We start from the raw sequence: 23,167 nt of genomic DNA, 5'->3' as shown, positions 1-23,167 counted from the left end.
AACGTGATGGTACGAATTTCTCCTCCTTACACGAGGTATCACAACAACGTTTCACCAGACGACGCTGGGCAACTGCTGTTTGTGTATGAGAAATCGGTTGGAAACTTTCTTCATGTCAGCACGTTGTAGGTGTCGCCACCGGCGCCAACCTTGTGTGAATTCTCTGAAAAGCTAGACATTTGCATATCACAGCACCTTCTTCCTGTCGGTTAAATTTCGCGTCTGTAGCACGTCATCTTCGTGTTGTAGCAATTTTAATGGCCAGTAGTGTACAAATGATCTAGCAGATAGCGACAGAAGCTCTTTAAGACTGTTCGTGGATGATGCAGTTGAGTATAAGAAAGTAGCAATGCCAGAAGACAGTATCGATTTTAAGAATGACATGTAAAAGTTTAATGAATGGCAGGTTCTGGCAGATGACCATGAATGTAAGTAAATATAACATATTGAACCCATACAGCAAAAATAATTACTGTACAACTGCAACATTATTGATGACAAATTGTTGCAAACAGTATCTACCGAAAATATCCAGTAGTAATGATACAAAGAGACCTTAAGTGGAATGACCACGTAAAGCAAATAGTAGGAAAAGCAGATATCAGACAGAGGTTCGGCCGTAATCGCCGAGCGGGTCTAGACGCTACAGTCTGGAACTGCGTGACCGCTATGGCCGCACGTACGAATCCTGCCTCGGGCATGGATGTGAGTGATGTCCTTAGGTTAGTTAGGTTTAAGTAGTTCTACGTTCTAGGGGACTGATGACCTCAGAAGTTAGGTCCCATAGTACTCAGAGCCATTTGAACCATTTTTAACAGAGGTTATTAGGAAGAATTTTAAGGAACTGTAACTCTTCTACGGAGGAAGTGGCTTACAAGGCGTTTATTCGACCGATTCTTCAGTATTGTTCATCAATCTGGGATCCTTCTGAGGAAGGAATGATAGAAGAAATAGAGAAGATCCAACGAAGAGCGGCGCGTTTCGAGAGGGGATCGTCGGCGCGAAATTGTCACAGATGTTTTCAACAAACTCCAGTACAGACGATACAAGATAGGCGTTGTGCATCACGAACAGGTTTACTACTGATATTTCTAGTGATCACATACTAGCTATAGCTGGACAACATAATATTTCTTCATACATCTCGCGAAATGACCACAATGAGATAATTTGAAAAATAGAAGCTAATAAAGAGGCTTACCGATAATTATTCCTCCCATGCACCATTCGCGAATGGAACGGGGAAGGGGAGGTCAGGCAGTGGTACCAGAAGCATCCTCCGACACACACCAATAGGTGGCTTACAAAGTATGATGTACATGTAAAAAGATCAGTTGTATATCAACGTTCAAGCAAGAAGTCTAACCCTAACAGTGCGCAGCAATTCTCACGTTTATGAAACAAAACTTCCATACAAAGAAGAAATATTTTGCCCCAACCTGAAAACTAATCAATGCTAAACCCAGGAAACGTACATCATTCCTACGCACTCCACTTAACCTACTTCATGATGGGACCAACCTCTTATTCCCATGAGTTCCAATCTTGGCACAGACCCCTAAAAACCACAGTTTAACAAAAGTAATGTGTCCTTCCCTCTACTAGGTCACCTAAGCAAAATTCCATGATTGGTCACGTTTTCGCTGTGCTCATATTTACTGGGAGTAGCTTTCCCATACCATGTCCACTTATCACACCTCTCGCCCCCCCCCCCCCCCTTTTTCGTGTTAGAGTCTGCAATACCATTCTAGATGTCCAATTTTCCCGCATTTCCTTATTTAAAATACTTAATATTGGTCTTTTGGCAATTCTACCAAATTTAAAAAGTAAGTAGCCTAACTGAAGCAAAATCTCTGTCTCTCTCTCTCTCTCTCTCTCTCTCTCTCTCTCTCTCTCCCTCTCCCTCTCTCTGCAGTCACATAGATTTGAAAAAAAGACAGACAACACATGTCTTTTCTTAAAAGCAAATGTGACAATCATTACTTTTAACCAGAACAGAACCACATGTAAAGCAATAAATCCTTGATTGCAGTTTTAGGCTAACAGGTACTCAGATGATGCTCAAAAGACAATATTTAACAGGGAAGCCACAACCAATGCTTCTATACGAATTATTAAATATCAAAGGCTATAAGAAGTTGTTCCATCCCTTACTTGTAAGTCAATTTCAATTCCGTTTTTTTCAACCAGTCCTTTGGTACCTGAGTTGGAGCTCCATCAATATACAGAATAAAACAACATCCCTGATCGCACCTGAAACAGGCCAGTGTTAAGCACAAGCAACACACAATAGACAGGCACAGGCACTGCCAAGAAGAAATAATGAGCCTTAAAACCAAGTCAGTCAGCACAGAGTACATCAATGATGAAACACAACACCATCATAACAGAGAGGGTAGTAAAACAGGATAACAATAGTCAAACAAGCACATTCTACCTCAAAATGAGACCACAGAACCAATGCAATCACTTGTAAATTGTTTTATATGAGGGCTATCCAGAAAGTAACAGACATTTTTAAATTAAAAATTAAAAATATTGCGAAATCAGATTTTATTATTTACATTTTAGAGGTACATTCTTAAGCTATTTTTCTACCTAACCACCATTCAAATTGAGGCACTTTTCATACCATGGCACAAATTTTCCAATAGCATCTGTGAAGAAATCTGTCACCTGCAGTTGGAACCACTGATTTATACATGCCTGTAGTTCAGCATCAATATCAAAGAGTTGTGTGGCAATCAATGTCTTCATTGCTGGTAAGAGGTGGTAGTTACCCAGTGCCAAATTCAGGTCGTATGGTTCATTATCTTATACAAGTACAAAATGATCCTCAAGGTGAGGAAGAACTTTGGAAAACCAAGATTTGGAAGACTTGGCATTCATATCTTCATGATAGTCATTGCTCTTTTTTGACTCAAAAGTCCTCAAACACTTGCCCACTAAACCTACCTCACTCACAATATGTCTTTTTCCTTTAGCATATGGTGCTTTCTTTCCTGTAGACAACCCAGACAGAAAGGCTTCCTTAGCTGATGATACTGAATCATCTATCTAGATTTCATTCTGTGTATGGCCTGCATTTAGCCATGTCTCATTCAAGTAATAAATTTTCCTATCTTCCTGGCATGCTGGCTTTATTGTCCTTAAATAACACCTTCTCTATAGACAGATCCCTTCTTTGTTGATCAGCATGCTGCTACGTCCACTATTAACATAACTGAACTTTATCTCCTTCAATAAAGAATGAAATGATCTTCTTGAGCACATCAGATCAGGATCCTCGTTAATGGAAGCAAGGACTTATCAATGGTACATAACTCATTGTGAAAGAAAAACTGGTGCACATTCCTTCTTATGGCATTTCTGTAGAACTCATCAACATTTTGAATTATTTTTTTTGTAATGCCTGTCTTTCTTTGGTGATTTTAAGATGAGATTAGCATTATGTTCAAGAACCACTCTATATACGAATGAGCCACTGACCCCACTGGAATGTGCAATTTTAGCAACAGTTTCTGAAGTTATTGTTGGATGTAAATCACATTCTGTATTGGACAGATGCAGGATCATTTTCTTCTCCAAACTGCTCAATAGTGATCTTCAGCCATTTCTTAGGTAAGCTAAGAATGCCATAACATTCTGCATTGACATTTTGATGTTTAATATTGAAGGAAACAGTTAATATCAGAAAAGAAGTAGAAGACAAAACTCATAAACAAAAATTTGTGTTAAACAAAAATAATAATACCTACTTTTCCGTAATTACAGTGTACAAATTCCACTTACACAATTTTTTTCAGCATGTTTAACAGTAGAGAGAAAGATGACAATTACCTGTACTGAAAGAATCATGCACTTGTGGCCTCCCTGGCAACAGCTGCTCATGGCCGATGTAAAAGATAGGCATCATCACATACATCACAAGCTGGCTGTCATGTGACCAGGGTAGGCCTGAGCCAGCTGGCTGAACTCATCAGACAAATGATGTTTCTAAATCTTTTGATTCGTAATTGGCTGATTATGTACAAATGAGAAATGCAACTTCTACTAGATTCTGCTATTTTGGACTCTTGGTGCTTATTAGTACTGCAATGGGACATAAATTTGCAGTACAGTGTAATTTAAGGTACACACTTACCATACATGATGTAATGGCATGTTCTTAGTTTTAATCTCTTCTACTGAACAGTTATTTCATACTACACATAGTGCCTTATGCAATCTGATAATCCTTTCCTATGTTTCTTTTTTGCTTTGTTGTAGATAGCATACACATGAGGAATTTCTAATGGGTCTCTGGAAGTTTGAATTTTCCCTGCATAAGAACACAAGATAAATTAAAACTTATGCACATCACTAAAGGATTCTCACAGAGAATGTCATTTGTCTATCTTCCATTAAATATTAGCTACATGATGTAAATATGTATAAAATTGCATCTCTGATCAGGCGTATGAACTTCATTTAACATTATCTGTGAATACAACAATTACTGAAAAGACTGGTCACTATATATCAGAATATATAAATCAGCAAGGGAGGAATCACCAATTCCGATAAAGGAAGTATGTGCCAATCATCGAAGAAGTAGGCCAATACTGTAATACATGCATTTTTCTACAGCTACATAGATACTCCGCAAGTCACCATACGGTGTGCAGTGGAGGGTACCTGTACTACTACCAGTCATTTTCTTTCCTGTCCCAGTTGCAAACAGAGCAAGGGAAAAATGACTGTCTATATGCCTCCATCTGAGCCTTCATTTCCCATATTTTATCTTTTTGGTCCTTACACACAATGTATGTTGGCAGCAGTAGAATCATTTGGCAGTCAGCTTCAGATCCCAGTTCTCTAAATTCTTCATTTGCAGCTTCAGGCACATGAACTGTAGCTACTGAAATGAAGCAAGATATCATCTCTCTGAGGCCACATTTGTCATTCAGAGATTATTAATCTGAAAAGAAACTGGCTTACAAAAGTTTTATAATTTGTTATGTAAATCTGGAGCTTCAGGTTACTTTCATGATTTACAAAACTAAACAAGCAACTAAAATTATGTGGTACCCTCCATTTTTAACACTTGAGCCCTGTGTATAAAAGATCAAATTGTGGTCAAGATTGGTAGTCAACTCCCTTTACAGTAATTAACTGGGGGAAATCTCTAACGAAGTTACTGCTTGTTCACAAATTCCACAAGAGAAATGCAGTAAACATACTATCACTTTAGGATATCAACTATCCACTCACCTTGGTAAAAAAAGAACCACTTGAAGACTCTTGATGTGTAATCATGTAAACTGGCAAGACAAAACACTTAAAATAGCTCAGTGACATGTACACCTGAGTGAAAGTATAACTGTAATTAATGAATAAACTTTCAAAATCAACAACAGGAATATTAACCAACAGTCTACATGACTTTTAACTTGCATGAAATGTCAAATTATTTTAAGTCAAGTCACATAGTACTGAACTTTCTTAAAGGGATAAGCTGTACCAGAGGTTATTCCAGTGTACCATATTTGTAATGAATTTATTCATCACTAAAGGAGTTCATAGGGTTTTAGGAGTTGTTCTATGTTCTTTCACCAACTGTGACATAGTTGTGTATACAAACAGTGATCCAATACTGTCAAATGTTTTTTATTCCAGTCTTTGATCACAATATCAATTCTTTAGACGATGACTGGTTTCAGTCTGTAATGACCATCCTCAGATCTTTTTTACATCATGTCCTAAAGTGATAAAGCCATAATGGCACTGTCAAAATATATGAATATAATCAGCACAGCGTCATCACATAGATCTAAAATGAAGTGTAGAATAGGCCTCATTGTCCACACAGTCATTACAGCAATTTTATTCCAGTCTTTGATCACAATATCGATTCTTTAGACGATGACCGGTTTCAGTCCATAATGACCATCCTCAGATCTTTTTTTACACCATGTCCTAAAGTGATAAGGCCATAATGGTGTCATCAAAATATATAAATATAATCAGCACAGCATCATCAAATAGATCTATAAGTTGTAGAAAAGGCCACATCGTCCACAGTCATTATTGCAATGTGATGGAGGTCCGAACTTTGGCACCAAGCACTGCAATCACACTGTTCTCTTAAAGGTGGCTGAGGAAACCATTTCAGACACACCACCATTCAAAATCAACATGAAAAGGCCTTGGAGTGGTAGTATAAATGGCATCAGTAAAACCACTCCTTTCCCTGCAACATTGATTCCCACATGTTTCACAGTTGAAAACAACAGTTTGTGGCATTATGAGCAACAAGGAGATGTTCTTGAGAACCTTTGACTCTGCTGACACTTTGGACATTTCAACCCTTCTTTAAGCATACAGTGGTGCAGCATCCCCATTGAACATGGATACAACCCATTGGAGTGCAGCACAACTGTAATTTTTGCTCTTGTGTTCACGTTGGAATCACTAGGAACCAGTCTAACTCATTTGATGAAAATTGAACATGATCCAAAGCAGCCCTACTATGGCTTGATCGCAGGGTAGTGCAACACTAACATGTACCTGAACCAGAGCCTCTCTAAGAGCCCCCAGTTCGGTGACACCTCTGTGCCACCCATGTACCTTGTTGAGCACATTACAAATGAATTTGTAAGAAACTTAAACACCACTTCAGCCTGGCAGCTGCTCCAGCACTCTAAAGCCGGCAAAACCCACAAAAGGAACATTGAAGGGGTTGTCTAACCCTGAGGTGCTAGAGCAGCCATGAGGCTGAATTGGTGTTGAAGTTTCTGACAGCTCAACAAAGGTGTGCAGTTAGCATTGAGAGCATTGTTCACATAAGGTATGGTCAGCCTGTGAATGTGTACTCTTACCTGGCTGATAGTTACTGGTTAGGCTATAAGCACATCAAGGTGGGCAAGCACACCTGCAAGCAACTGAAAATTATCTTGTTTTAATCATAGGTTGTAATTTCTAGAATTCCTTGTTATTTTCAAGATTTCTAGCTTTGATGTTACTTTGTTCTCTGAAAGTCAGCTGTGAAATTTTGAAATTAATGTGAATTTTTTCAATTTGTAGTCAAGTAACTTGGCATGCAGTCTACTGTAAAACACTTACTGAATGATTTTTTCTGTGGCAGGAGAACAAAATCTCGCTGTTCATCTGCTTGATCATATGGGGAATCCACATACTCACCAGAATGGTTGTTGCACTGCTCATCACAATGCACATGGGCTTTTTTGTAGGGATACATGTCATCGTCGGCTTCGTGGCAATCATTAGTAAGTACTGATATGACGCTTAAGTGGAAACAAAAGTTTCTCTGCTTCTCACATTGGCAGCACATGGCTCTAATAATTACACTTATCAATTATGATTATGATTGTGATCTTCTAAAAAAATTTATAAGTGGTTAATCCACAGAGAAATACGCTATTCAAATCTAAAAGTGTTGTGACTGAGAAACTTTTGTCAATACTATTTGTAACTGTGAGTGTGTTATGTTATTACTCTGATACACAAATAATTAGTGATTTAAATCAAATCTAGAAGAACTATTGACAAAAACCAGTAACATGTTAAAAAAATTCTTGAAGTAGAAGCTATTGGCAACTGGCACAAATTTCCATTTTACAGATGGGGAAAATTGTGAAGACATTAAATAGTCACAGTTCATTTGCAAATATCATGTTTTCTGTGGTATAAGTCTATCTTCCATTTTTTGTTTAATGGTACAATATGGTTCACGGCCAATGAAGTATGGCTACACCATTCATATATGACATAACTACTGTAGTTTAAAAAATATACAGAATTTTACTCATCATAAATATCTGTAACTGAAGAATTAACAATACTCTCCAAATGGCTTTAATATATCATATCACAGCACTTAAATATATAGAACTCATAATACACTGTTCAGTCATGTTAATGTGACCACATGCCAAAACCCTGAATAACACCCTTTGCCCCTCAGAGCAATGCGAGATGTGCAGGAAGAGTCAGTGACATTCTGGAAAGTACCAACAGGTATGTGGAACTATGTTGACTCCAGTGTCTTGGCTATCTGTGCTAGGTTTCTCATCTGGAGGTCAACAGGGCTTACAGTCCAATCTAGGGGGTCTCACAGATTCTCAGCTGGGTTTAAATCCAGTAATCTTGTTGGGACTATGGCAAACTTATCCTCCTGCTTGTCAAAACCCATACACTTATACTTTGAGCTGTGTGACACATTGCATTGTCCTGCAGATAGATGCCATACCAAGCAAAAGCAAACTGCAGATAAGGGTGCACATGGTCCCCATGGATAGATACATACTTGTGTTGATCCATTGTGCCACTCAGAATGACAAGATCAACCATGGAATGTCACAAAAACAGTCGCCAGGCCATAATTTTCCCCCCTCAAGTCTGGATTTTTTCAACAATTGTTGCAGGATTTTTGCTTTCAGATGTTTCATGTGATACATGCCAACAGCCATCTGTCCAATAGAGCATAAAATGTGATTCACTTGAAAAGGCCATCTGTTACCATTCAGTGGAAATCCAGTTGCGGTACTGGCATGCAAATTCCAGCATTCGTTGCTAATAAACAGCAATCAGAATGGGAGTATGAATCTGGAACCTGTTTTCGCGGCCCACACTCAGCAATGTTTGCTGAATAGTAGTTGAGGAGACAGTGTTGAAAATCTCTTGGTTTATACGGGTGGTCATTTGCTCAAAAGTTGCTCATCTATTCACCTGTACATAACACCACAGCCATTGTTCACCCTTGTCATCTACAGCCATTGTGCAACACAGCTGCCTTGGCAGCAGTTTTGGATAGTGTCCCATTTAACATGCATGGTATACTGTAGTCAAGATGACAAGTGAACAGCTTATAAACTTTGCCAATTCAGAAATGCTTCCACCCTTGGCCCAAAAACCAATAATCATGCCCTTTTGGATGTCAGATAGATCGCTTTGTTTCTACATTATGAGAATGATTGCACTGTTTTCAGTGTCCCCCAAATATGTTTTATATACTCTCCTCTGCTAATGGTGCCACCTGCTGTCTGGGAGTGGTTATTACATATAGATGTCCAAGTTATGCAGCAGTCACATTAATGTGACTGGATCATGTATTTACAAATGCTACATTTATGTAATTCTAAATCTGTCAGTAAACTGAAACACTGACCATGAAACATCATGTGTTCCTAGGGACACTATTCTCCAGGTATATATCCTCCCCAACTATCAAAATATTCCCTCATTTATTTTGTTAAAGGTCAAACAAACTTATATGTAAAAAGTGTTGAAGAAATCCTCACATCTCTCTTCACTTTATTTTATTGGTATCACTGCTTTTAAACTTACAAAGAGCACTATCATCAGTAGTGAATTTTTTCATTGCACTATTTTGTTTCACACTGTAGAAGCATGGCAGAAGTAAGCAGGCACAGTTACACTATTGAGAAGCAATTAGTGGTTTATTTGTATGTAAAGATACACAGGCAGGACAAACAGTAACAGAGATAATGAGTACATTCAGAAGTCACTTTGGCAAGGAAGGACCTCATAAAACAAACCTATGTGATGGTAAACAATGCATTTTAATTTCAAGCAGTCTCATTGAGAGGCCATGTGGATGTAAAAAATGAGGAAATGTGCACTATCTTTGCTCGATTAACTGAGCAATCTCCAATGAAATCCATCTGCAAAATATCAATTAAACCTCATTCAACAATGAATGACCACATCTAAAACAAAACATTAAAATGAAATGATTTAGCGTCTTTGTGATTGAATTATCTACCAACAACAGAGACAATCAGATTTCTATCTTTGTGGTCTGTTGGTACAATTTTTAAACGTTGTGCTTCACTAAATAATGATTTTATCTGATGAAAGTTGAATATCACAGGTGACACAGGAGGAATGCGGATTTCTACCCTAAGGCAAACACTATTACATGCAAGAGTTGGAAAACATGGTATGACATGAGCTAGGATATCATAACACAACCTGTTCGCACCTTCTTTATTGAAGCTTGAATGAATTGGAATTCTTATTTGGTTACACTGCAAATTCAGTTAATACCTCCACTCAAAGGTGATGTAAGCATGGATCATGCATGTTTACAGCAAGAGGGAGCTCCAGTTTACTTTGCTATTTAGATGAGGAAGTTTGTGGTTATCACGTATGGTCAGTAATAATACACACTAAGTATCAAATATGCATTTATTCATCACTGAGACACAATGAACAAACATGGAAGAAGTACAAGTTACATGCTGAGAACAAGCTAGAACAAAGCACTCCAAAGAACTAAAAGTCAAAGATAGCACGCTCTGCGTCAGAGACACCACAGAGGCCCTACGCTCCTCCCTGGTAGTGTGGAGCATGGCGGAGGGAAACTTTATCACCCAAACTTATCAACTTCATACCAGGACGGTAGTTGTAGGTGGTGGCTGGTTCCAGAATTAGGCACACTGCAATCTGTGGTTCAAGGGTCCCATGGTTCCAAGAATTGTGCAGGTGGAGAGATGTTAGCCGAAGGCAGGTCGGCAGCATCGGGAAGCAGATCAGAGAGTGACCGTGCCAGTTTCAACCAATTAACAGACACAGGCTGTGGCCATCCATGTATGTGGATGATGAATGTGTTTGTGCCGTGATGTAGCACATGGTGAAGGCCTGAATAAGGCAGCTGAAAGGCTGCTCACACAGTGTCGTCCTGCAGCATCACAAAGTCGCACGAAGCAAGGTCCTTGTGGACAAACACAGCCGAGGTGGAGTGAGGGCATGGAAGGGGCGTGCAGAGGTGTGTGACGTGCCTATGAACCCATTCAAATAGAGCGGGAAGATCCACAGTAGTGGTTGACAGTGAATCCTTGATGAACTCAATGGGCAGGAGAATCCTCAATGAACTTGGTGGGCAGGAGGAGGGGTTCACCGTATAGAATCTCAGTGAGCAAGGCTTTCAAGTCTTCTTTATGGACCGAGGGATTCCATTGGATTATATCAAGAATTTAATGTGAGTATTGTCTTCTATGGTACATTAAAGAGATAGGAGCACTGACCATTTCCATTATAGGGTTGCTGCACAAGAAAGAATGATTATGTTTTAACAGTATTTATTTATTTTTGCAGCTAATAAGGTACAAAAGACTGCTTATTAATGATGCAGAAGAAATTTATCAGAATATGTATAATAAAAAATAACTTTTTACTATTTGCAGTATGTTTTATACAGTCTACAATGTTGGAGAGGTAATAACATCTGTTAAGATGTTGCAATGATGGGGATAGAGACTTAATAGTTCAGTTTTTGTTATTTCATAGAGATAATTAGCTCATTTTACATGAGATGAAGCTTAACAGTTGAGCGGTTTCCACTGTCATAGACAGACTTAACATTGTTTTAGACTCAAATTTTTATGCAATAAGACTTAACAGTAAATTTTTTGTTTGCAAAGTCAGCAGTAGGAAAAATAAAAACTAAACTAATATATTCAAAATAATAAATCAAAACAGTAATTCACACATTGTGTGCAAAACTAGTTAATAATTCACAGATCATGAAAAGAGTTAATAATTCACACACATGTACATAACACAGAAAAAAATCAAAGACGGTGCATATATCACAATATTATGAAAAAGAGAGATGCTACTCACCATATTGGGTAGATGCCGGAGTTGCAAATAGGCACAATAAAAAACCTGTCAAATAAGTAAGCTTTCAGCCAAACGGCCTTTTTCTTCCAAATTAGCATCACATATCCCATCAAACGCAGGACTACCTGTGAAACCAGTCATATGATCTACAAGCTAAGCTACAACCACTGTGCTGCATTCTACATAGGCATGATAACCAACAAGTTGTCTGTCTGCATGAATGACCACTGGCAAGTGGTGGGCAAGAAACAGCTGGATGACCAAGTTGGTGAGCACACTGCCCTTCACAACATTCTTCATTTTAATGACTGCTTCACAGCTTGTGCCATCTGGGTCCTTAATTTTCTTAATTGCACAGATGGATAGCCTATATAAACTATGTTCCCATAACTGTCTGGGCTTCAACCTCCATTAGTCACTGTTCATTACCCACTTATCTCCTTCCTTGTTCCCATTCCAGCACTACGCAGCCCTCTATTCCACCAGTGCAACCACAATCTTTTTACTTGTCTCCTTTCCCACCCTGCCCCCACTCCCCTCCCCCCACCTCTGCCCTCTGTCTAATGTATTCACTGTACTTATCCGCCCTACACTCCCTCCATCTTGTCCCTGTATGCTCCTGGAAGCTGTCCTCCACTGCTACCCTGCTAGCCTGCCCACCCACCCCTCCCTGCCCCAGACTCCTCCTTGCCCCCACCACCCAAATTATTGCTTCACCTGTCGCACACAGCTGTTCACTGCCTGGCCTTGGCAGTCAGAGACAGTAGTTTGTGTGTGTGAGTTGCATTTTCAAGAGAGAGAGAGAGAGAGAGAGAGAGAGAGAGAGTTTGTGTGTGTGTGTGTGTCTTAATTCAGAAGAAGGCATTTTGTCCAAAAGCTTACTTGTTTGACAGTCCCTTTGTTATGCCTTTCTGTGACCCAACATCTCTATTATATGGTGAGCAAGTAGTCACACACACACACACACACACACACACACACACACACACACACACACACAATTCAAGCACATCAGTATGGTTCATGGTCCCAGATGCAGCATGTTGCCTTACATAATGGCTTCCAGAGGCAACAAAAATCTGATTTTCCGTATTTCATATCATTATTGACCAAATTTAAAATGATGTCATAATATAGTCATTAGTAGGAATAATATTATATTAAAGGTGTAACACAGTAAGACAAGTATTAAAGTAAAAAAAAAATGTGTATACGTCTTCAGGCAGTGTAGCTTGCTACATGCAATTTACACCAAATATATTCATCCAGTATGTGAGAATAACAGCACTTGGTGATTTTCAACACACTTTAAATTTAATTTCAAACCTTTTTTTAAACATTTTCTTCTTGAAACACCCACAAAATGACGAGAGGGAAGAAGTTTAACAGGTACTATTTTTTCACTGTTCTTGAAGTAAAACTTCAGCATCAAGCATGCCATTTTAATTTATAACAGCATTTCTTTATTACTAACTCTATTTGTAACACATTTGGTAGATAGCAGCCACATACACCACTGATTGTAACTGCAAAATTGTATCATTTTACAACATATAGTTCAGGAGATATGCCATCACAAACATTTTGATGCATCAAAAATCAGCTTTTGCTAAAAATGGAGCACAGAGAAATTTCACCATCAGGAATGATATTTCAATGTAGTACATCTTTACTACCAACTTTATTTGCAACATACTTTGCAGAGAGTGTTCACATATATCAATGAATTTATCTGGAAAATTATATCATTGTATGACACAAATTTCATGAGATCTGATGTCATAAACATTGAGATGCATGAAAAACTAGCTTTTGCTTAAAACAGAGAACAAATTACCCAGGCTATATACATCCAGTGTTTTATAATGAGAGCACTTAGTGACTACCAACAAATTTAAGCATAATTTCACAACTTTTCTAAACTTTTTCTTGCTTACATGTTTAACATCAAATATTTAAGACGTGAACACATTTGTAAAGTAATAAGAATCTGAAGCTGTTTTATGTATAGAAGCTAGATTCTTTAAAGAATCAGGGCTTTAGTGGTTAAGACTAATTTACATTTCATATATTTTAAATATTGCAAGTAAAGGCAGTGTTTAAGTACTGATTCTAATTATATCAATTTACAACTTTGCTTCATTTCATACATATTCAACTTTACTAGGATCTTCATGATGCATGGATTCAGCAAGTTTCTGAAGTACTGCTTCATGAGTCTTAATGAATCCAAAAAGTCCAGTGTAAAATTCTTGGTGGCTCTATTGCAAAAACAAAATATATTTTTCTGTACTCCCAGTTAGGACACTAAACAGATCATTGCCCAGAACAATTTGACCAGGAGCTCAGTAATAGCAAGGCTTCTAACAGACTCACAAGATGGGCACTAATACTGAGCAAGTGTGAAGCCTGGTAATAAATGTGGAAACATAGATTGTTTAAGCAGAAATATAGTGGTAATATAGACACTGAATCACAGCCTTACCCAGTGGCAAGCAGGACAGCATGCTGTTGCTTACTGCAAGCTGTATGCTGCACAGCTGCAGTTCACTGTACATGATGTCCTGTATATAAGATAACTAGGTTGGAGCAAGATGTGGTATTGCCAGCTAAGTTAAAGGAAAAAGTTTGAAGGGAAACACTTGATCACATGTTGTCTGTGCATGAAGGCAATAAGACAAGGAATAGGAAAGTGGCAGAGCACTACTGTTGGAAGACAAGGAAGAGGGAGATGGACCAGTATGTAAGAAATGGTATACAATGTGTGTAGTGCGCAGATATAAAGCATAAGCTTGTACCACTCAAATTGTGGAAAAAGATGGATAAGTGATATGGGGTTTATAACTCAGGTTGCATGAGCTGTGTGCTGCACTGCAAAATGTGCCAGTAGAGGGAATGATGTGTAACCTCATTTTTGCTGGCATTTCATAATCGTAGCCTACAAACATAGCAGTCAGTTGCTTTATCATACAATAACTCAACTTCCTGCATGATAGAGCAATGTGGGTGTAACAGATCTCATCAACATCCTCTGCAAATACGTGAAGCTGAGAGAGCAATGATCTTGCAAGATCTTCCATGTCAAATGATGTAAAATAATTATGACTTGAGCCATATAACCATACAACTTGATACATGATGCATGTAAGGGCTGTATTTGAGGCAGTAGGGTCAACATACAGGCTTCAACAGGAACGAGACGATGCTCAAAGTCTGCAAACATTATAAAAGTTGCTTGCTCTTTGTGTAGAAAATTCTTGAAGTTTATCATGTTTTTTACCTTGGTAGGCATCTCTACATGTACTGAGTCCTGGGTAAATCAATGCCTTTGGTGCTCTATCATTTGTTTGCTCAAATAAAATGAATTCAGACACCTTGAAAAGACATGATGTGCATGACTGTCTGTAGACCATTGGAAGGGAATTAAGCAGGACATGTTTTTGATCCAACAATAATGTTACTTAGTGCCCACATATATTAGAAACAAATCTGCATGTTTCTTGTACTGATCTACAAATTGGGAAAAGTGGAGGGATCCTACAAGTTTATGTTTGAGCTTCTTCTGTTTATCATATTACCAGGCTTTGTCCAGGCCTTATACTTTAATCAATATATGAGTATTCTGCTTCTGGAATTTTGTGATGTTCTGTAGTTCAGTCCGGAATTCAGTACCGGCATCTTTTTAATACTCATGAATATATACGTGTGATACTGACCTAGCAGTTGTGTACGTTTCTCGATTTTTTTCTCATAAGCCAGCGATGACCATGTAAGCCAAAATTGTTGAATTAATAATAACATTAATAATGCCTTGTTTTCCAATACTATTCAGATGGTTATTTAGGTGCTATGCTCATTATCAGACTAGACTGCTATTGTGATTTAAACCGCTTCACATCTGTTGGTTTTGGATCATTGTATATTTTCAAATGTGGCTGTAATTATAGCTTGTCAACCAGTTTGGTTATCTTTGCCAAACATAAGATGCTAAGTAAGTGTGGGTATCAAAGACAGAATACTGAAGGTTTTCATTTTAATTACAAGTATTATTCACTGAAATAGAGTGTGAGATCTTCAACTGAAGTGATCACTGAGCAGCAACATGTGATTCAGTGCTCAACAACTAACCAGATTACTTTGTAATGAAACTTCTTTGTTACACTACTGGGGGAGGCAGTGAAATTTTGCTGGAGCGAAATTTTTAACATTGAAAGGAGGTTATATGATTTTACCACAGAAACCTCAAAAATTATTCTTGTGTTCCATAGACATTCAAGAAACGTGTGATAACTGGGGTGTTTCTTTCTTATCACATTGGCCTCCACCACTCAAAGGCTTACTTTGAGACAAATGTAAAGAGCTTGAAACTCTGGCACTTTGTTGTGAACAGTTTCCAAAACGTTACACTTTAGTAATTAGTTCTGGAGTGACACATAAATAGCTCTGTTGATTTCTTAAACGTATCTTAGTTCGGTGTAACTCAGAGTAATCTGCTTCCTGCCGCTGCTGCTGTTGTTGCTGCTGAAATAGTCATTGCCTCGGTCCATTTTATCTGCTAACTGGATCAAGTTGTGTGAATTCCATAAAATAATCCAGGTACCAAATCGTTTTAAATTGGTTTATTTATGACAAACTGCACCATTTCTTCTCAGTGGTAGCCCACTCCACATAACAGACTACATAGTGACAAAACTGTATTACAACAATTAGATTAATACACAGACATACAATACAGTGGTTGCGTCTCCAAACTGTGTCCAACTGCCCCTCTTGAGCCTCGTGCTCCTACTATTTATATGTTTCTTAACAATCAGGTCAACAAAGCTACAGTGCAAATTTATTAAATTAACAATCCACAACACCTTGCTTATTTTATGCTGACACTGGCATATACAATCAAAAAAAAAAAAAAAAAAAAGACTTTTACATAGGATATACATCATATTATATAAAATACTGAAAGATAACAATGCTAACCTAAATTTTCTTAATTATGGCTTCATTTGTAAATGCAAAATATTGCAAACATATATTGGACAAGCTTGACCTACCAGTACACAAATGGAATCATAAATCTTATGAGATTTAACATATTACACGAAATCATTTATTAGATACCATTGAATTACAGAACTTTCAAAACAGAAAAGTAAAACAACAAAAAATGGCTGTTTTATTTCAACTTATTTAATCAAACAGTGTCCTGCCTAAACCATTATAATCTCCAGGTAACAGTGCCATATGATTCCTCCCATTGCAGTAAAGGTGTCCTGCCCATTCACTATGTTGACACTGGAATCAGCATTCTTGAAGATAAATAGTTGACCATTTGATTTCATCTTCTCAGTAAAAAAAAGAGTATCATTTAAACCTAGCAAGTTCCCTGTAAGTAGTTGAAAATACTAAAGTGGTTAGAAGATTAAAAAAATTGGATGTGGCCTTTTTGTATATGAATGCAGTCATTGCAATCATAACAGAAGATTAAAAATATTTTGATCACAGTGCTATAATTATGGCAAGTGCCACAACAAGGCATTTCTTCTAATATGGATCTAGTGGACCTTAATTTGTTCGTCAAAGTAATAGGGTGAAATAAGAGAAACAGTGTTCCGGGAAAGCTTTAAACATCAGGAGAAACAGTGTTTGAGGGAAGACAGGCTCCAAGACACCCAAACAATTATTGATATAGGGTAAGCATCAGTACTGAAAATTTGAGTGTGAATATTCTGAAACTGAGCTTTATGGCAGTTTCAAAAACTCCAGGCTTTTCTTCTTGAAGATTTCTTATCTTTTCATTCAGCCATACAGAGCTTTTTTGTTAGTGTTCTTGAATCAGATGATACACTCTTTGAATAAATCAGTGACAATTAAATCCTCTCTCACATCAACATCTACATCTATATTTATACTCTGCAAACCACCATGAAGTGCACGACTTTGATTACATCTCATTGTACCAGTTACTAGGGTTTCTTCCCATTCCATTCAAATACAGCGTGCCTTCTGTAATTATTCTAATCATATCCTCATGCTCCCTTTGTGAGCAATGCATAGGACGTTGCAGTATATTCCTGGAGTCATCATTTAAAGCCAGTTCTTGAAACTTCATCAGTAGACTTTCTTGGGATAGTTTAAATCTCTTATCAAGAGCCTACCAGTTCAGTTTCTTCAGCATCTCTATAATACTTTCCCATGGATCAAACAAACCTGTGGCCATTCAGACTGCCCTTCTCTGTATACATTCAGTACATCCTGTTAGTCCTATTTGGTATGGGTCTCACACACATGAGCAATATTCTAGAACTGGTTGCACGGGTGATTTATAAGCAGTCTCCTTCGAAGACTGTTTGTCCCTTCCCAGTATTCTACCAAACTCAAGTCTACCATCTGCTTTACCCATGACTGAGCCTATCTGGTCATTCCATTTCATATACTAACAAAGTGTTAAACCCAAGTATTTGTATGGATTGGTCAATTCCAATAGCCACTTATTGATACTACAGTCGTAGGATACAATGCTTTTTAATTTTGCGAAGTGCACAATTTTACATTTTTGAACACTTAAAGCAAGTTGCCAGTCTTAGCACCACTTCAAAATCTTATCAAGATCTGACTGAATATTTACACTGCTTCTTTCAAACAGTACATCATTGTGGATAACTGCTTCATCTTAAAAAAGTCTCAGGTTCATGAACAGTATACAACATGAACAGCAAGGGTCACAACACATGTCCCTGAAGCATACCTGAACAAGCTACTTATACATCTCATGATGACTCTCCAGCCAAGATTACATGCTGTGTTCTCACTACCAAAAGGTCCTCAATCCAGTCACAAATTTCAGTTGATACCCAATAGGATTGTACTTTTGATAATAAGCAGAGGTATAGGTACTGAGTCAAATGCTTTATGGAAATCAAGAAATATTGCATCTACCTAACTCCTTTGATCAAAAGTTTTCAGTTTGTCATATGAGAAAAGTGTGAGGTGAGTTTCACATGGTCGATGTTTTCAGAATCCATGCTGGTTGGCAAGCAGGAGGTCATTCTGTTTGAGATGTCTTATTTTGTTTGAGCTCAGAATATGTTCTAAAATTCTACTATAAATTGATGTTAGGATATTATATGGTAGATTTGTGGATCATTTATACTACCCTTTTTGTAGATGGGTGTGACCTGTGCTTTTTTCCAAAAACTGAGTAGGTTTTTTGTCTAAGGGATCTATGAGTGATTATAGTTAAAAGAGGGGCTAACTCAGCCAAAAATTCAGTATAGAATCTGACAGGGATTCCATTGGGCCCTGGAGCTTTGTTCAGTTTTAACAATTTCAGCTGTTTCTGAACATCACTGACAATAACACTCATTTCACTCATTTTCTCAGTGGCTCAGTGCTATGAGGATTACATCGGTGCAGTTCTCCTTCATTTTCCTTTTTGAAAGAACATTTGAAAATGGTGTTAAGCATTTCATCTTTTTCTTTACTGCCCTCAATTTCAGTTCCTGTCTCATACACTAGGGACTGGGCATTATCTTTTATGCCACTAACAGCATCTACATGTGACCAGAATTTCTTTGGTCTTTGTAAAAGATCATTTGTCACTATGGTAGTAACTGAAGGCCTCACATATTGCTCTTGATAGCCAAATGTGTTTTCATTCAGCATCTCTCTATCTGTAGTCCTATGCTTTTTCACCTATCATGCAGTAATCACTGTTTTTTAGAAGTTTTTTTACAGTGACTATATATGAAGGAGAGTCTCTCCCATTATGAATTGTTCTGCTGTGTACATATGGATCCAGTGCACGGTCAACTGTTCTTTTAAACTAGAGCCATAGTTCCTCTACACTCTTCTGGCCTGTGCAGAAAGTTTCAAGTTCCTCATTGAGATGTAACACTACTAATTTTTTCTCTAATTTATTGGACATATACATCTTTTTGCTTGTTTTACTTGTTCTTTGCACTTTGTTTGTCATTGTTGCCACAGACATGCCATGATCACTGATACCAGTTTCAATGTGGACATCCTCGAATAGCTCACGTCTGTTTGTTGCCTTTAGAGTCTATATACTTCCATCATGAGTAGGGTTCAAAACTATATCTTCTAGGTAATTTTTATATAATGCATTAAGTAATGTTACAAAGAACGTCTTATAACATCCACAACTAACAAAAGTCTCCACCATTTACTACAGTGTGATTGGGGGACTTATAAGTGAACTGAGGTTTTCTCTGAGGTTTTTGGTTACATCAGGAGCTGAGTCTTGTGGGCAATGGAAGGATCCAATTATCATTTTATGCCCACCCCTGATATTGAGTCTTGCCCAAACAGTACCACGTGTAGTTTCAGCTCCTATCTTGGTGAATTTCAGTTTCTTTCCTACTGTGAAAAATATACCCCCCCTTTTCCCATTTGCCTATCCTTTCAATACACACTTAAATTTTCCTTAAAACTCTCATTGCTGTCAATTTCAGGCTTGAACCAGCTTGCTGTACAAAGTATTATGTGAGCTTCACTTTTTTTCCCACGAAGAGCTTGAAACTCTGGCACTTTGTTGTGAATATTTTGGATTTTAACACTCTTAACTGTGGGAGGTAATTTTTTTTCATATTACACTGATACCTACAGTTATCATTATATGGATTGGATGGAGAATCACGTAATCTAAAACATCTTTGTGTGCACCCCACACACAGTCAGTTATCTAAGTAACAGCCTCTGGTGTACAATGTACACATGACCCATTATAGGGACCATACAGTTCTCATCCCTGTGACAAGTCCAGCAAACCACAGCCTAGTTTGTCACAGAACCTTGAAGTCTCTGATTCAGTCGTTCCACTCGACTCAGAACCAAAGGGCCACCATCAGTTCTGGGAACAGCACTGAAAATTCTGAACTTTGTTGAAACTCAATGTGCAAGGCTCCATATATCTCCTTGACATGATTATTTGCTGTTCTCACATCTGGACAATAGTCTTCGTCTATCTGATCAGGTAAATACTCTAAGGAAATTGCATTCATAACTATTGCCTGCACTGGAGGTGTACATAATTTCCACTAGCTTAGTACCTGCTTCTTTGCTTGTGTTGACTGTATGACCTACAGAGATGTTTATTTTCTTTTTTCTTTTAATCAAATTTTTATGTTGTTCACAAACTGCGACACCTCCTAAGCTTTTAACACTAGTTAAGGCCATGTAAGTGTGGTCTTTTTTGAATGTACTTCTGGCCTGAAAGTAGTTCTGGTAGCTGGAGTTCACAGTTTTTGTTAATCATGCCTTTTGCATTCTTGTGGAGATATTTCCATAGCAACTTTCATCCCTTAACAAATATTTATTTATATATAACTGAGAAGTGAAATACAAATTTTCGTAAATTTAGCTTTAAATTTTTTTATGCAACAAAGTATTTTCTACAAAATCTTCATCCCCACATTGCACTCCATTAGGGGTTGACTTTCCAGACACATTGAAACACACGTTACTTTTACTTTTACCTGAGAAGTCAAATACCAGTTGTCATAGTAATTATTTATTTTCAACAAACCTTTCACCCATTATTTTACGCCCTTAGTGGTTGAACTTCCAAAAATACTAAAAATGTATTTTTTTACTTTTCAACTGTGAAACCAAATACCAGTTTTCGTAGTTCAATCTTCAAAATTCCCTTAATAGCGACATACTTTCAAAAAGCATTTAGTCTCCTATTTCAATCTGTTAGGAGTGGAATTTCAGACAATCCTTTCTTAAACAATGCCTACAGTATAGGATCCACACATTCTCCAAACTTCAATTTTCTATCCTTAGCAGTTTGGGCTGGGCAATGATGAGTCAGTGAATTAGTCTGACCCTATTTCACCTCCTTTAAAGGTTGAATTTCCAAAACAAGTGGAACACATATTTTTTTACCTATAACTGAGAGTCCAAACACCATTTTTCAAAGATTTAGCTTCACAATGAAATCTATTCCACCCCCTTGGGGGTTGAATATTCAAAAACAGTAACAGGTGTACATCTTGTTTTTAACAGAGAAGCCATATGTGAATTTTCATCAATTTAGGTACAAAATGCTTGCACAATGAAATATTTCCAGAAAAAGTTTCACCCCCAAAGAGGTTCAGTTTCCAAAAATGGTAAAACACGTAATTTTTTTTTTAAATTTCTAACTGAGATGCCAAATTCAAATATTCATATATTTAGCTTTAAAAATTGTTTCATAATAAAATATTTTTATAAAAAATCTTATCCCCTATTTCACCCCACAGGGGTTCAGTTTTCAAAACTGCTGAAATACATATTTTTTAATTTGTAACAAAGAAGTCAAATACCAATGTTCATAGATGTAGCTTTAAAAATACTTTAGTAGTTCTTTAATAATGATATATTTTTAAAAAAAAGATTTCACCCACTGCTTCATCTCCATAGGATTAAATTTTGAAAAATGCTTGAACATGTATTTCTTATCTCTGACCAGGATGCCAAATACCAATTTTCATTGGTCTTGTTTCAAAACTGCCTTAATGGTGACTTTTTTTTTTTTAAAAAAAAGAAAACCTTCATCCTCCATTTCACCACCTTAGACTTGGAATTTTGAAAAATCCCTTCTTAAACAATGCCTACAGCACCTTCTCCAAATTTCACGTTTCTACCCTTAGGAGTTTGGGCTGGGTGGTGATGAGTCAGTCAATCAGTCAGGACATTGCCTTTTATATATAGAGACTGATTCATCAATAATAGTAGTTGGATGATGTCCACTTTTTGGGTGAATTTAAGTGGTTTGGTAAAATGCTTGAAGATTTGATTCAATTCAGTTCAATTTATTAGCGTCCATCAAAATTACATAGGACTTGTCAATAAACATTACAATTTAAAATGCATCTACATGAAAATTTATAATTGAATTTACTTGTCACTTAGGCATTACAATTTTAATAGAACTATAAGAACATTAACATAAAAATATACAAGTAGGATAACAACATACAAAAAAAAAGGCTAGTGATTCTCACACCAGAGATTATTTCCATTCTTACATTAACACTGTTTCACACTTTCATAGAAACAGCAAGTATTTAAATGTGAGTAATTACACATATTTATTATGACAGGGAAATATTAACTGTGATTTTATTGTCAATGATTCATAACCTCTTCAATACTGTAAAAACTATTGCTCAATAACATGTTTTTTTTTCTCTTTTAAATATGTGCAGTTTTGGTATTATTTTTAGTTCTTTGGGGAGATCACTGTAGAGGATTTGGGTTGGTATAGTACACTTTTGTGATACATAGCTGTTTTATGAATTTCTCTGTGGAAATCATTCCCATTTCTCGTTTCGTAGTTGTGAAATTCTCTGTTTAATGTACAAAATTCCTCATGTTCTTTTAAGATACTTTCCATGGTAATCTGCATTAACTGCAACTAAATGTATGTCCAAATCATCCAACTAGCTAAACTGTCACTGTATTTTATTGTCCCTATCCAGCACCTGGCTTTCTAACCAGTGTAAAAAAGTGTATT

General features: G+C 37.2%; 1 protein-coding gene across 1 annotated transcript in view; it reads left to right on the top strand.

The window, feature by feature from the left end:
- Positions 1-23,167, top strand: part of LOC126285376 (uncharacterized) — a 70,030-nt gene that overhangs the window by 44,557 nt on the left and 2,306 nt on the right. The window contains exon 4 of the mRNA XM_049984702.1: positions 7,127-7,268. Coding sequence (XP_049840659.1) covers positions 7,127-7,268 — 142 coding nt within the window. The remainder of the gene's footprint in view (positions 1-7,126; positions 7,269-23,167) is intronic.

The sequence above is a fragment of the Schistocerca gregaria genome, chromosome 8 (genome assembly GCF_023897955.1).
Source record: "Schistocerca gregaria isolate iqSchGreg1 chromosome 8, iqSchGreg1.2, whole genome shotgun sequence".
Lineage (NCBI taxonomy): Eukaryota > Metazoa > Arthropoda > Insecta > Orthoptera > Acrididae > Schistocerca > Schistocerca gregaria.
The sequence above is the reverse complement of the archived record's forward strand: the minus strand, read 5'-3'. Positions and strand labels throughout refer to the sequence as shown.